The following is a 12,063-nucleotide window of genomic DNA, read 5'->3' as shown; positions in this document are numbered from 1 at the left end:
TGATGTCCCTCTGGATTCTCCACCACCACACATGGGGGTGGGCCCAACCCATTTTGCATCTCTGCCCCTCCTACCTGTCTCGACATGGCTTCTTCTTTATATCCTTAGTTATAGGGCTTCTGTTTAGCTACTCTTCAGATGGTTCTCCAGGTTGCTTGTTCTATAATTTAGTTGTAATTCTGATGTGCTCATGAGAGGAGATGAGTACAGCGTCCACCTAATCTAACATCTTGGCTGGAAACCCCTAGCTTGATCTCTTTGAAGCTCGTTTTAAAGACATGTTAGGGTAGTTCTAAAGTAGCCTTATTCTGGGGCTAATTTATAGCTCTACTACCAATGACTGATCCACCTGCTGTCTCCTGAATGCCCTACGTGGTCCATGAGTACTCTCAGCTTTGGCTGGTCGAACCTGAATGTGTCCCAGCCCAATGTGAACTCTGGGAATTGTTTGGCTTATTTCTCTATTGTTTTTCTTTACTCAGTCACGTGGCATTTCATCCTACATATGTGTGGTTTACTATTCAGCAATAGCCTGAAGGGAGACCTATGTAGATTTTTGGGTTCTCTGCATCTCCCTGCTGCCTGGTACTCTGCCCACTTCACGCCACTTCAGCTTCTCTGAACTCTGACCTCTCTCGTCTCAGCTGTGCAACTCTGCTTCAGCTCTCCCTCCTGGGGAAATTTAACTGATTTAGTGTTAAAAATTACCTTCATTTTATTGCTTAAAATATATCTTACAGGATTAAGGTATTAGTGTCATACTATAAAGAACTAAACATTTATTAAAATCTTTCTGTTTCTATCTTCCAACAGAAAGACACAACACACCTTGACAACAGAGGAAGCAGATTTATTTTTAATATCTGAACATTTACTTTCAAATACAGTCAAGCATCTAGTGGAAAAAAACCCATCTGTGTGTTTTATATTTCCAATTATACAGCTGTAGTAATTAATCTCATCACTATTTATTGGATGTGTGGGCATAGAGGTCTCTTGAGTTCACAAATTCTTTTATTGAGATAAACTGTATTAGAGGAACTGTACCCAAGAACCTCTTATGTGTCCCTAAATCTGATTTAGATGATGATATTCTGCATTTCAAGCTGGAGTCTGACGCCAGGCTTTGGCAATCTGAGTGAAGAGGAGAGTTATATTTTGTGTGCAAGAGGGGTATGAACTGTTATAGCCAGAAGGCAGACTGTGTCTGATTACATTTTTTAAAAAACAGCTATTACAATATTTCCCATTCTAGAACCTGGTTCTTTCAGAACCTTGCTAGTTCCCTGCCAAGAAGTAGAGTTTATGTTCTCTCTCCTTGAACCTGAACAGGCTTTTGTAATTGCCTCAATTAATAAAAATATGACACAACTAATATTATTTCCAAGGCCATGTCAGGAAAGATGATACAGCTTCTCCTTGGCTCACTCTCAGGACTCAGGCCTTTGGGGTCCTGTGCTACAGCTACAGGCGCCAAGTACAGCTGGCCCGAAGCTGCCGTGCCAGGGAGGTCATATGGGGAGACCACAGAGAGAGACAGACGCACAGGAGCTCTTGCTGCTCCAGCCCCTGCTGTCCAAGTCTCCTCAGTCCGAACACCAGATATTTTGGTGGGGAAGCCCATGAGAAGACTCCAGCACCAGGTCCTCCTGACTGCAATCAGAGACCCCCACATGAGAATTGCTGCCAAGCTGAGCCCCCCAAAAGCAATATAAACAATGCTTTTGGGGGGAGCACTAAGTTTAAAGTGTTTTACTTTTTACTTTATTTTTATTATTATTTATTTTTAGATGAGATCGGGTGCATTCAGGGGGGCATGGCTGTAGACTCTTATTTATTTTTAGAGAGAGGGGAAGGGATTGAGAAAGAGAGGGGAAGGGAGTGAGAAAGAGAGGGGAAGAAACATGGATGGAGAGAGAAACATTGACCAGCTGCCTCTTACACACACCCAGGTGGGGACCGAATCCACAGCCCAGGCATGTGCCCTGCCCAGGAATTGGACCCACGACCTTTTGGTTTGAGGGGTGACATTCAACCAACTGGGCCACACCAGTCAGGGCTACAGTGTTTTACTACGCAGCATTAGATAAGTGGAACACTGAGTTTGAGATGTCTGTAAGGAAAACAGTGAGAAGTAGGTGTCAAAGCAGGCAAGTGGACATACGGACACAAGAAGATAAGCCCGATGTCGACTATTGGGCTCAAACTGCCATTGGTTGCTAAGTGAAACCCTGGAAGAGGTCGTGATTGCCTATAATGAGAATAAAGAATAAGAAAAGAAGAGAGCCTAGTACAGAAATCTAAGGAATTTAAATATTTAAACGTGAGACAGAGAAAGAAGCTACAGAAGAATCTAGGAGTGGCCAGCACAGAGGCAGGAAAACCAGGGCCATGCGATGCCACGAATGACCAGGGAAGAAAAGGTTTCAGGACGAAAGGTGCTGTCAATTGTGATGAAGCCGTTACGGGTTAAGTGAGACAAGAAATCAAAGTGTCGTTCTGGCTGTAGCAACACAGATACCATCGGTGATTTTCACAAGCGTAGGCTCCACAGGGCGGTGCAGGGAGAGGGAAGGTAGGAAAAGACCGAATGTAATGGGCTTGAAGGTAATAAGTGGGATGCTAGGAAATACATATGTTAAATACGGACGACTATTTTAAGAAACTGGATGTGCAGGTAAAGAAAGAGACTAATAAAAATATAAATAAATGTAAATTGAGGAAAAAAGTACTATACCTAACAATTTCTTTGTACTTTCAGTTTAGTCTTGATGATACATTTTCATGGAATCTACAATTGTGCCTTCAAAAATTTTGTCTTGGGAATGAAAAGCCAGATTCAACACATTTATGCCTCTTCCACTGCCCAAGAGGCTGCAAGACACTATCACCAGCCTTCCTTGGGCAGTTCCGCGCAGACAGAAACCACTGTGCTGACGCCACAGGGCCTCAGGGTCCCAAGCGAAACAGACAGTGAGAGCAGACTGCTGAGTGCTGAGGAATTACGGAAGAAACACGTGGGGGCTATTCTTCAGAGCATTAATAAAACTCAACTCTTTAAGGTGGTCAGACACTTGGCTTGGGCTAAAACGCAGGCTGCGGCCCTCAGTCACACTCACCCGCTGCTGGTGAACGATGGTCTTGTGCTCCCGCGCCACACGTGTGGCCCATTTCCGAGCCTCCTTGTTTAGACTGTGCTCCTCTGTGGTCCCCGTTTCTGACTCTAATTGTCGGCTCTACAACACAAGAGAGAACAGAGAGAAAAGCACTGTCATCCTTACTGAAATCATGGCCACGTGGTAGGTGGATCCGAGGGCCTTCCTTAACTAGCACTGAAGACACGAGACATGAGTCACTGTTCCTCGGCATTAGCTGGAGACGACCACAGGTTGTTTTGTCTTCCACTGCTGAGCACTAAAGCTGCATCTCTAACACGGTGGGCTGACCCACCTGGGGTGTGAAGAAAGCTAGCTAAGCAGAGAAGAAAAACTCATGCCAGCCTACCATGGCACTAGAACAGTTGCATAGATAAAAATGGAAACAACTCAATAGTTTCAATGGGATTAAAGAAAGAATCATTGGATAGAGTGAAAAGAAACAGTAATAGCAACTCAGGCTCTCTGCTCCAGGAGATAATGGGTTTAATTTAGTTTCAGGTCCATCACCAACTTACCACAAAACCTCAAACTAGCTTTTACCTTTCCTCTGGGCTTTCACGTCACATGAAAGATGGCGGTGCTAGATCAAATGATCACTAAGTGTTTCTTCTAGCCCTAACATGCTCTGATTATGTTTCATAAAGAACAAACTGCAGCCCTGGCCAGTGTGGCTCAGTGGGCAGGGTGTCACCCTGTGCACCGAAAGGGTGCAGGGCCCGGACAGGGCGCACACTGGGGCTGCGGCTGGGGGTGTGTGAGGGGCAGCCACCCGATGTTTCTCTTGCACAACATCTTTCCCTCTCTTTCTCCCTCCTTTACCCTCTCTCTAAGAAGAAAGAAAATCTTAACAAAAACAAACAACAAACTGCAAAATCTAAATGAACAGCAGTGACAGGTAACCCCTGTTGTTCAAGGCCCTGTGGAAAGTGTTTCACATACAGGGTGGGGCAAGAGTCCATTTACAGTTGTGAGTACGTGGAAAGGTTTACTCTTGTATTATTTACTAATTATCATATTATTTTCCATATAAACAACTGTACGCCCAGTTTGCCACTCTGTACTTTCACCAACCTTATGAGATGGGTCACGAGCTGCAGCTATAGAGATTAAGTAGAACTTCCACTGTCTATCAGATATCAGCCTAACAATAACCCACAACCCTCGGACCAACCTGTCTCTCAGATACCAAATGCTGCAACTGGGGTTTCACGTGTATGACTCCAGACTCAGAACTCTGAACCACTTAGACTATTTTAACTTCCTCTAAACTCTTAAGAATTCATGAAAAAAAACTTTATCAAAATAATTAGAAAAGAAAAAAAATTCCTTAATTATGAATTATCCAAAGAGAATTTTAATACAAAAAGAAGCAAAATTTTAGAGTGGGGAGATCTCAGAACACTGGCTTTTGCAAGGTCACATGCTCAAAATTGGCAGGGTAAGTAGAAATTGATAAATTTGCTTAAAAATTTAATGTTTTTGTTGGGATTGTAGGCAAAGTTGAAAAACTTTGTTTTATGCAGACATTTCAGCTAGTGTCTATATAATCTAAAGCTAGATTGTATAGTGATAAATGAATTGAAACAGCAAAAGAATGAAAATCCAAATCTAATCAACTTTACAATTATATTTAATATCTATATCATTTTGGGGCTACTAGGAATCTGGAGACTGATTTTGTTTTTATATTTTGCTTTGTAAAAGGATCTAGCATTTAAATTTCTATCTGTCCTCAGAAGTCGGGGTTTAAAACGTCCAACCCTGGATGCAATGGTTGTGATGCAAAGACAATGTACATCAGCCGGAGAACTCCAATGTCCACAGGTAGGAAGCTGTATTCTGAAAAGCCCACGAACAGGTGGAGTCAGGTAGACCGAGATCCCCTCTATGCCATTTTCTAGCTTTATGATCTTCGGCAGGTTGACTAACCTGCGTCTTAGTTACATCTGAAAATTGGTGGAAATGCCACCTATCTCATAGGGGTCATTAGGGTGAAATGAAGTCATATTTTAAACATTCTCTTACAGTTTTTACATACAAAGTATCCAATAAATAGTTTGTCAATGTTAAAGACCCAGGTGAAAATTACTTTAAGCAGAAAATTTAAAAATTCAAGTAACACCTAGGTCCTTGATAGCCCAAAGAGGAATCAAAAACAAAATTGAAGATATACCGAAAGCTCTTACAGAGAATGAACTTGTAGAGAGCAGAGCAGATGTGAAAGGAGGCAACTTATTGAGAAATTTAATTTTGTTACTGAGCAAAATTTCAGGAACAGATGAATAGGTCTAAAACGTGTGCAGGGCACCCTGACCAGCACGGCTCAGTTGGCACAGTGTCACCCTGCCAGGCGAAGGGTCGCTGGTTTGATTCCCAGTCAGGGCACATGCCTGGGTTGTGGGTTCAGCCCCCGGTGGGGGCATGGACAAAAGCCAACTGATTGCTTCTCTCACAACTATGTTTCTCTCCTTTTCTTCCTCTCTTCCCCTTTCTCTAAAAATAAATAAATAAAATATATAAAAAAAGAAAAGTGTGTGCAGGCTGCAGCTAGGCAATAGTCCACAGGCTCAGTGTCTGTTAAATTAAAATTTGCTTCAAAATAAGATATGAACACAGTGATTTCAGAAATACAACAGAAATAACAACAGAGGAGAGTGGTGACCAGTCCTTCCTGCGTGCCCTACATTCGCTGGGCAGGAGCGGGGCGTTAATGAGCACGCCGGTGCGCCACGCTCCGTGACGGTGCGCCACGCTCCGTGACGGGCCCAGCGCTGCCAGCCCCACGAGGGGCCCAGAGAGCAGAAACGATGGCCCATGTGCACGTGAAAGAACAGTGCTAGTCTGGACGGAGTAAAAATGATGATTTGGGATTTTATTCCTTGTAGGCAGTAAGAATACTTAATTTACAACAAAACAAAAAGTACACCCAAAACATTTTGCAGTTAAAAACATTTAAAACTGATTATTCTAAAGACTTTTTCAATGGTTGACAATGGTTTCTATGAAACAATGGGCATTTATCTTTCTCCATTGTGAAAAAATTTACTTGCTCCTCAAGCGCTCAATACTTCTTCTGAGAAAACAGAGCAGCAGGCAGAAAGAACGGGAAAATTGCCGTCGGCTCAGTAAGGTGCCCCGATCCACGGTGCAGCTCTGGACAAGACTCTTTTCCTAGGTTTCAGTCTCCCCTTTAATAAAGGCAAGATGAGCTCTAAGGTTCTCTTCAGCACTCCCCTGAGGAAGATTAAGGTGCTTCAGACAAGATGAAAATGAGCAGCTCAATCTTTTCACTAGAAACAGGAAAGGAAATCCCTACCTTCTAAGGGAAAGTGGAAAGCCCCACCTTACGCTTCAGGGGTCCCTTGTACAAACATATGCATACATTTCATCCCAACAGCAGGTCCCACCCCTCATTAACATGCAAACAGACACACCCCATCGCACCCACCCTTGGCCCACACCCCCATATACCTCAGCTATGGTCATTCTCAGAGCACTGACAGGGGAGAGCTCAATATCCACCAGTTGGGCAGCTTTTAAACTCTGCCCAGCAAAGATCGCACAAGGACAGAAAACAGCACAGTTAGCATTTCAAGGCAAAGAGGGACACAGCTAAGAACATTTAGCACAACGTCTAGAAACAGAAAGGGATTTAAGGTTGCAGTCAGGACAAGCGAGATGAGAGTCACCGTTACTTTGTGTTTTTTTTTCTGAGGAAAATGAGCAAAGGTAAAATAATCTCAAATCAGTCACAATTTTAAGTTAAGCCTGGTAAACTCGTGTACGGTCTGTATCTTCCAATGCTCTGCTTTATTCTTCCCAGGCTTCAAAGAAGTGAAATTATAGAACGAGGCCACTGAATCATTAAGCAAAAGCTGACTGCTTAAGGCAATCAATCAACAACAAAAGCCACTGGTATAAATGGCAAGGGCTATAATCCACAGGAAAAGGCTTTCTTCCCTACATTTCTTTATACAGCTACAACCAGGGCTTCTTGAACTTGAGTACGAAAGGTAATGAAGCTGTCTCTAGCAAGGTTTCTGCTGAACTGATGCCACCAAACTCTGACCTCACAAACGCCCGGTACGAGCCCAGGCTCCCCATCAGAACTCGCTCTGGGACTTACGGCCGCCTTGGCCGGCCTGCGCGGAGACAGAGAGCTGGAGGTGCTGGTGTGGAAACACAGCCAGACAGGGGTTCTCTCACCTTGCAGAAGATGGTTTCTTTTTTTAGATTATCAAATTAGCTTTTTGTTTTTCTTAAATTCAAGAATGGCATTTTTTTCAGAGAGTAAACTCAAGAATAAAAATAGGTGACTAGTGTTAGCTTTTTAAAAATTGCCCGTGTGGCATCTGTGTTAATACTTTAACATTCTGAGAAACCTGGGAGACATTATAAAAGGCCTATAATTTTGTATAAAGCCAATCAAATATTTGCATGCACATATTCATTATTCTATTCATTAATTCTATTGTGGTTAAAATTTAACCACTGGTTTCTTTTAAAGGGTATGCATGTGACGAATTTCATGGATAGAAAGTATGATTTATATTTGAACTGGAAAAAGCCTTTACTGAATATTTTTCTTCTTCCCTAAGTTCAGCTTTCAGCAGTAACTTGTCTTACAATTTAACCCAATTTAGTAGGAAGTTATTAGCATAAAGATACTAAGCGTGGTGGCTGTAAGTTACAAAGAATATCATAGTTTCTCTGTATCCTCGTAGTTTGTTATAAAATTAATGAGACATACTCAGCTTCTTCTATTTCAAGAATACTAGTTGTCTGAGCAAGAACAGAGCTTACACACGAATGAAATGAAATCTGGAATTCCCTTACAGTATCGCTGTCACAAGGCTGGAACTGGAAGGGCTGGGGTCTGTGAAACACAGCGTTCTCCTGTAGAAACAGCTGAAGATTATAGTCCCGTACCACCTACAGAGGAAACAGAATATCTTTAAGGCTTTAATAAGGTGAAAATGACCTGTAGTTACATTTTAATGTTTAAGATTTATTCTGCTCTTTTCCAAAAATGAGAAATCATCCAACACCACATGGTCAAAAAGAAATGATAATTACACATTTTTTTTTCATTTTAGGTAACAGTTGTTACTCACCTGTCCTATTTTCTCAGGAATCTAAATCTGGAAAGTACTAGTTTAGAAACTAACCCACATATCAACACTAGACAATATACAATATTTTAAGAGAGCAACAAGATAGCTGTATCCGAAAAGCTATTCTTTCTGGTGTGTGTGTGTGTGTGTTTGCACGCATGCACACGAATCTGGAAGGACATCAGACTCTTGGGTCTCTCCCAGTTGTAAAGTTTTGAAGGACTCTTTTTTCCAGTTTTGTTTTGGATTGGTTTCAGGTGAGCAGCTCAGGGATTAGACAATCTCACTTCAGGCAGCGTTCCCCTCAATATTTCCCGCAAGCCTGCTGGCCCTACAGTTATTGCAATATTATTGACTATATTCCCCGTGCTTTACTTCCTTCCCTGTGACTATTTTGTACCTAATAGTTTGTGCTCCTTACTCCCTTCACTGCTTTCAGCACGTCATAGGCCTCTTACAGTCAGTTTGATGGAGGTCGAAACCCCCTGGGAAATTGCCAGATAACCTTACCCATAGCACAAAAGAATATTTTTACAGTACTTCTTTGACACCTTTTCTAGGAGGTTGTATTCTAATTACCTCTTTAAAGCATACCAAGAAGACAAAGTAGAAGGGAATTTATATAGAAGGGGAATTCAGATATACAGAGAAGTAGCAAAACTGCAAAGAAAGATAGCCATCTGAAAATAATTCATTGATCATATGTCCTGGGAGAGAATAGGAGTCAGCAACGTTTGATTGTGCAGACACCCATTTCATTACACTGCTTACTCTTTGCTGATCCTCACTCACAGCATTTCACAGCTCATTAGTACCTCTGCCAGAGGATGGGCAGGGGGAGGGAGAAACACTTTAAAGCAGCTCTGTAGCGACACCTTAGCAGACCTGGGAAAAGGGTTACTGAGGAGACAGAGAAAGCAGGGGGTGTATTTTGCATTTTATTTACCAGTACAATCCCAGTTTCTCTATTGCTCTCCTAGCCCTCATTCAATAACCATTGACTGAGAGAACTTAACTAGGCCCAATGTTAATGTGGGGCTGAGGAGGAATATACAAATAAATAAAGATAAGTAATCAAGGTTAGCATACTCAAGGAATATACAATGTCCCTTTATCATTACAAAATCATCAGCATGTAATTCTGTTACATAACAATACTGCACTCAAGCACACCATATGCCATTTTAGGCAGAATGTTAAAAATAAAACTATAAAATACCACACCCATATTATGACCCTACCAGCTACACTCAAGCAGGTGTTACTGCTGCTGGACGCTGTATAATCCGGAAACTGGGAGAACCAAACAGGCCATAGGATTAAAATATACTAAGGAAGTACACAGAGGATTCTAGGAGAGTACAGAAGGCGATACTTCATCCAAACTGCTGGGGGTGCGGTGGGTGAGGAGCAATTGGGAGATTTGCCCCAGGAAGGCTGGCTGAATCAACATCTCCTCAGAGGGAAATGTGCTTTGTTCTTTTCCAAGGGTCCAGTTTAAGCGAGAGTAGCTGTGAAAGCTCCTGACAAAGTCTTGGGAGCTTCCCCAATCACCATGAAGAAAAAGCTAAGAGAATCACCCCTCTAGTTGCCAAACCTACCCTCTCAGGTATTGTATATCTTCTAGGTGCAGGAGGAATTGCCCACCTTTCAAAAACTTTAATTCTTTCTTACAAAAAATTTCAAACACATATAAAAATACAGACAAGAGTACAGTGTATCCCACATACCCATTTACCAACTTCCAAAAACATCCCCTTGTGGCCAATATTGCGTCATCTATAAACCCACCTACTTCCTCCACTCCCAATTTTAAAAAGCCCCAGGCCCTGGCCAGGTAGTGCATTTGGTTAGGGCATCATCCCCATATGCCAAGGTTGCAGATTCCATCCCCAGTGAGGGCACATACAAGAATCAACCAATGGTTCCTGGGGACTTCCAGTCATGATGGTGGCATAGGTAGACACAGCTCACCTCCTCACAGAGCCACATCAAAGTTACAACTAAAATATAAAACAACCATCACTCAGAACCATCAGAAATTGAGTTGAATAGAAGTCTGACAACTATGGAATTAAAGAAACTGCATCCATCCAGACTGATGGGAGGGGTGGACACAGAACGGGCTATTCCCACATACGTGTGTGGAATTAACATTCAGGAGGGATATCTCAGGAGTGAAGCGTCCCAGCCCCCAGACCAGGGTTCCAGTGCCAAGAAGGTAAGTCCCCATAACTTCTGGCTGAAAAACCAGTGGGAACTGAGTTGGTGGAAGAAACTGCTAGAGTCCGAAGCTGTTCCCCTTAAAAACCTCACATGTAGACTTATGCAGACTCCCTCCCTCTGAGCTCCAGCACCAGGGTAGCAGCTTGAAAGGCACCAGTGGCATAAGGGGAGGAAATGAAGTGACTGGCATCCAGGTAAGAGCTGGGGGACAGCTTTCTCCCACACAGAAATGCGGACAGAGGCCACTGTCCCTTTTCTGGGCCTTGCTGGCCCTTTGGTTTCTGAATTTTGGCCTCCAGAGCTTGGAGGGAGTATATTTCTGTTGTTTCAAGCCATCCAGCTCATGGAGATTGGTATAGCAGCCCTAAAAAAACTAATAGAACAGGCCTTGGATGATAAATGCCTAACTCCGCTATGGATTGCAAAAGCTAGAGGTTTTTAGACTTTTTCTATCATTTTACATTTCTTTTTCACTTAGTAGCTAAAATGCTTCCATAAGAGAAACTATCCAAGTAAATTACTTAGTTACCATGAGATATGATAAATGCTTAATTCTTTTTCTTAAAGTATATTTTGATTATGCTATTACAGTTGTTCCATTTTTCCTCCCCTTTCTCCCCCTCTTCCACCCTGCACCCTCCTGTCCTCCAGCCTTCCCACCCCTTAGTTCATGTCCATGGTCGTACATCTAAGTTCTCTGGCTTCTCCATTTCCTATACTATTCTTAACCTCCCCCTGTCTATTTTGTACCTACCATTTATGCTTCTTATCACCTGTACATTTCTCCCCATTCTTCCCCCTCCCCTCTGATAACCCTCCATGTGATCCCCATTTCTGTGATTCTGTTCCTGTTCTAGTTGTTTGCTTAGTTGGCTTTTGTTTTTTTTTAGGTTCAGTTGTTGACAGTTGTGTTTGTTGTCATTTTACTGTTCATAGTTTTGACCTTTTTTAAACAAGATTTTATTTATTTACTTTTAGAGAGGGGGGAAAAGGGGAAAGGAGGGAGAGAGGAAAAGAAACATCAGTGTGTGGTTGCCTCTCTTATGTCCCCAACTGGGGACCTGGCCTGCAATGCAGGCATGTGCCCTGACTGGGAATCGAAGAGGTGACTTTTTGGGTTGCAGGCCAGCACTCAATTCACACCAGCCGGGGTTATTTAGGTTTTCTTTAAAAGATTTCAGCAATATTTTGTAGTTTTCAGTGTCTTTCGCACTCTTGGTTAAGTTTATTTCTGGGTACTTTATTTTCTAGATGTTACTGTAGTTGGAATTGTTTTCTTAATTTCCTTTTGGTTCACACATTAATGAAGAAAAAAACACAGCTGATTTGTGTGTTTTGATCTTATACTGGTAACTTTCGCTGATTTCATTTATTAACTCTAGTACCATTTCTTGTGGATTCTATAGGATTTTCTATATGAATCATGTCATCTACGAACACATAATTTTACTTCTTCCTTTTCAATACGGATGCCTTCTACTTCTTTTTCTTGCCTAATTGCGTTAAGACCTCCAGGACAGTGGTGAATAGCAATAGTAACTTTGCTCCTCATACTAGTGGGGGAA

The 12,063-nt window shown here is 42.3% G+C and overlaps 1 protein-coding gene across 2 annotated transcripts in view; it reads right to left on the bottom strand.

The window, feature by feature from the left end:
* The window catches only part of FCHSD2 (FCH and double SH3 domains 2), a 99,901-nt gene that overhangs the window by 35,432 nt on the left and 52,406 nt on the right, over positions 1-12,063 (bottom strand). For both annotated transcript variants that reach the window (XM_037068684.1, XM_037068686.1), the window contains exons 5-6: positions 7,995-8,090; positions 3,120-3,236 (exon numbers count right to left, since the gene is read on the bottom strand). In XM_037068684.1, coding sequence (XP_036924579.1) covers positions 3,120-3,236; positions 7,995-8,090 — 213 coding nt within the window. The remainder of the gene's footprint in view (positions 1-3,119; positions 3,237-7,994; positions 8,091-12,063) is intronic.

This window comes from Sturnira hondurensis, unplaced genomic scaffold (assembly GCF_014824575.4).
Source record: "Sturnira hondurensis isolate 20B ecotype Veracruz unplaced genomic scaffold, ASM1482457v3 Scaffold0017746, whole genome shotgun sequence".
Lineage (NCBI taxonomy): Eukaryota > Metazoa > Chordata > Mammalia > Chiroptera > Phyllostomidae > Sturnira > Sturnira hondurensis.
The sequence above is the reverse complement of the archived record's forward strand: the minus strand, read 5'-3'. Positions and strand labels throughout refer to the sequence as shown.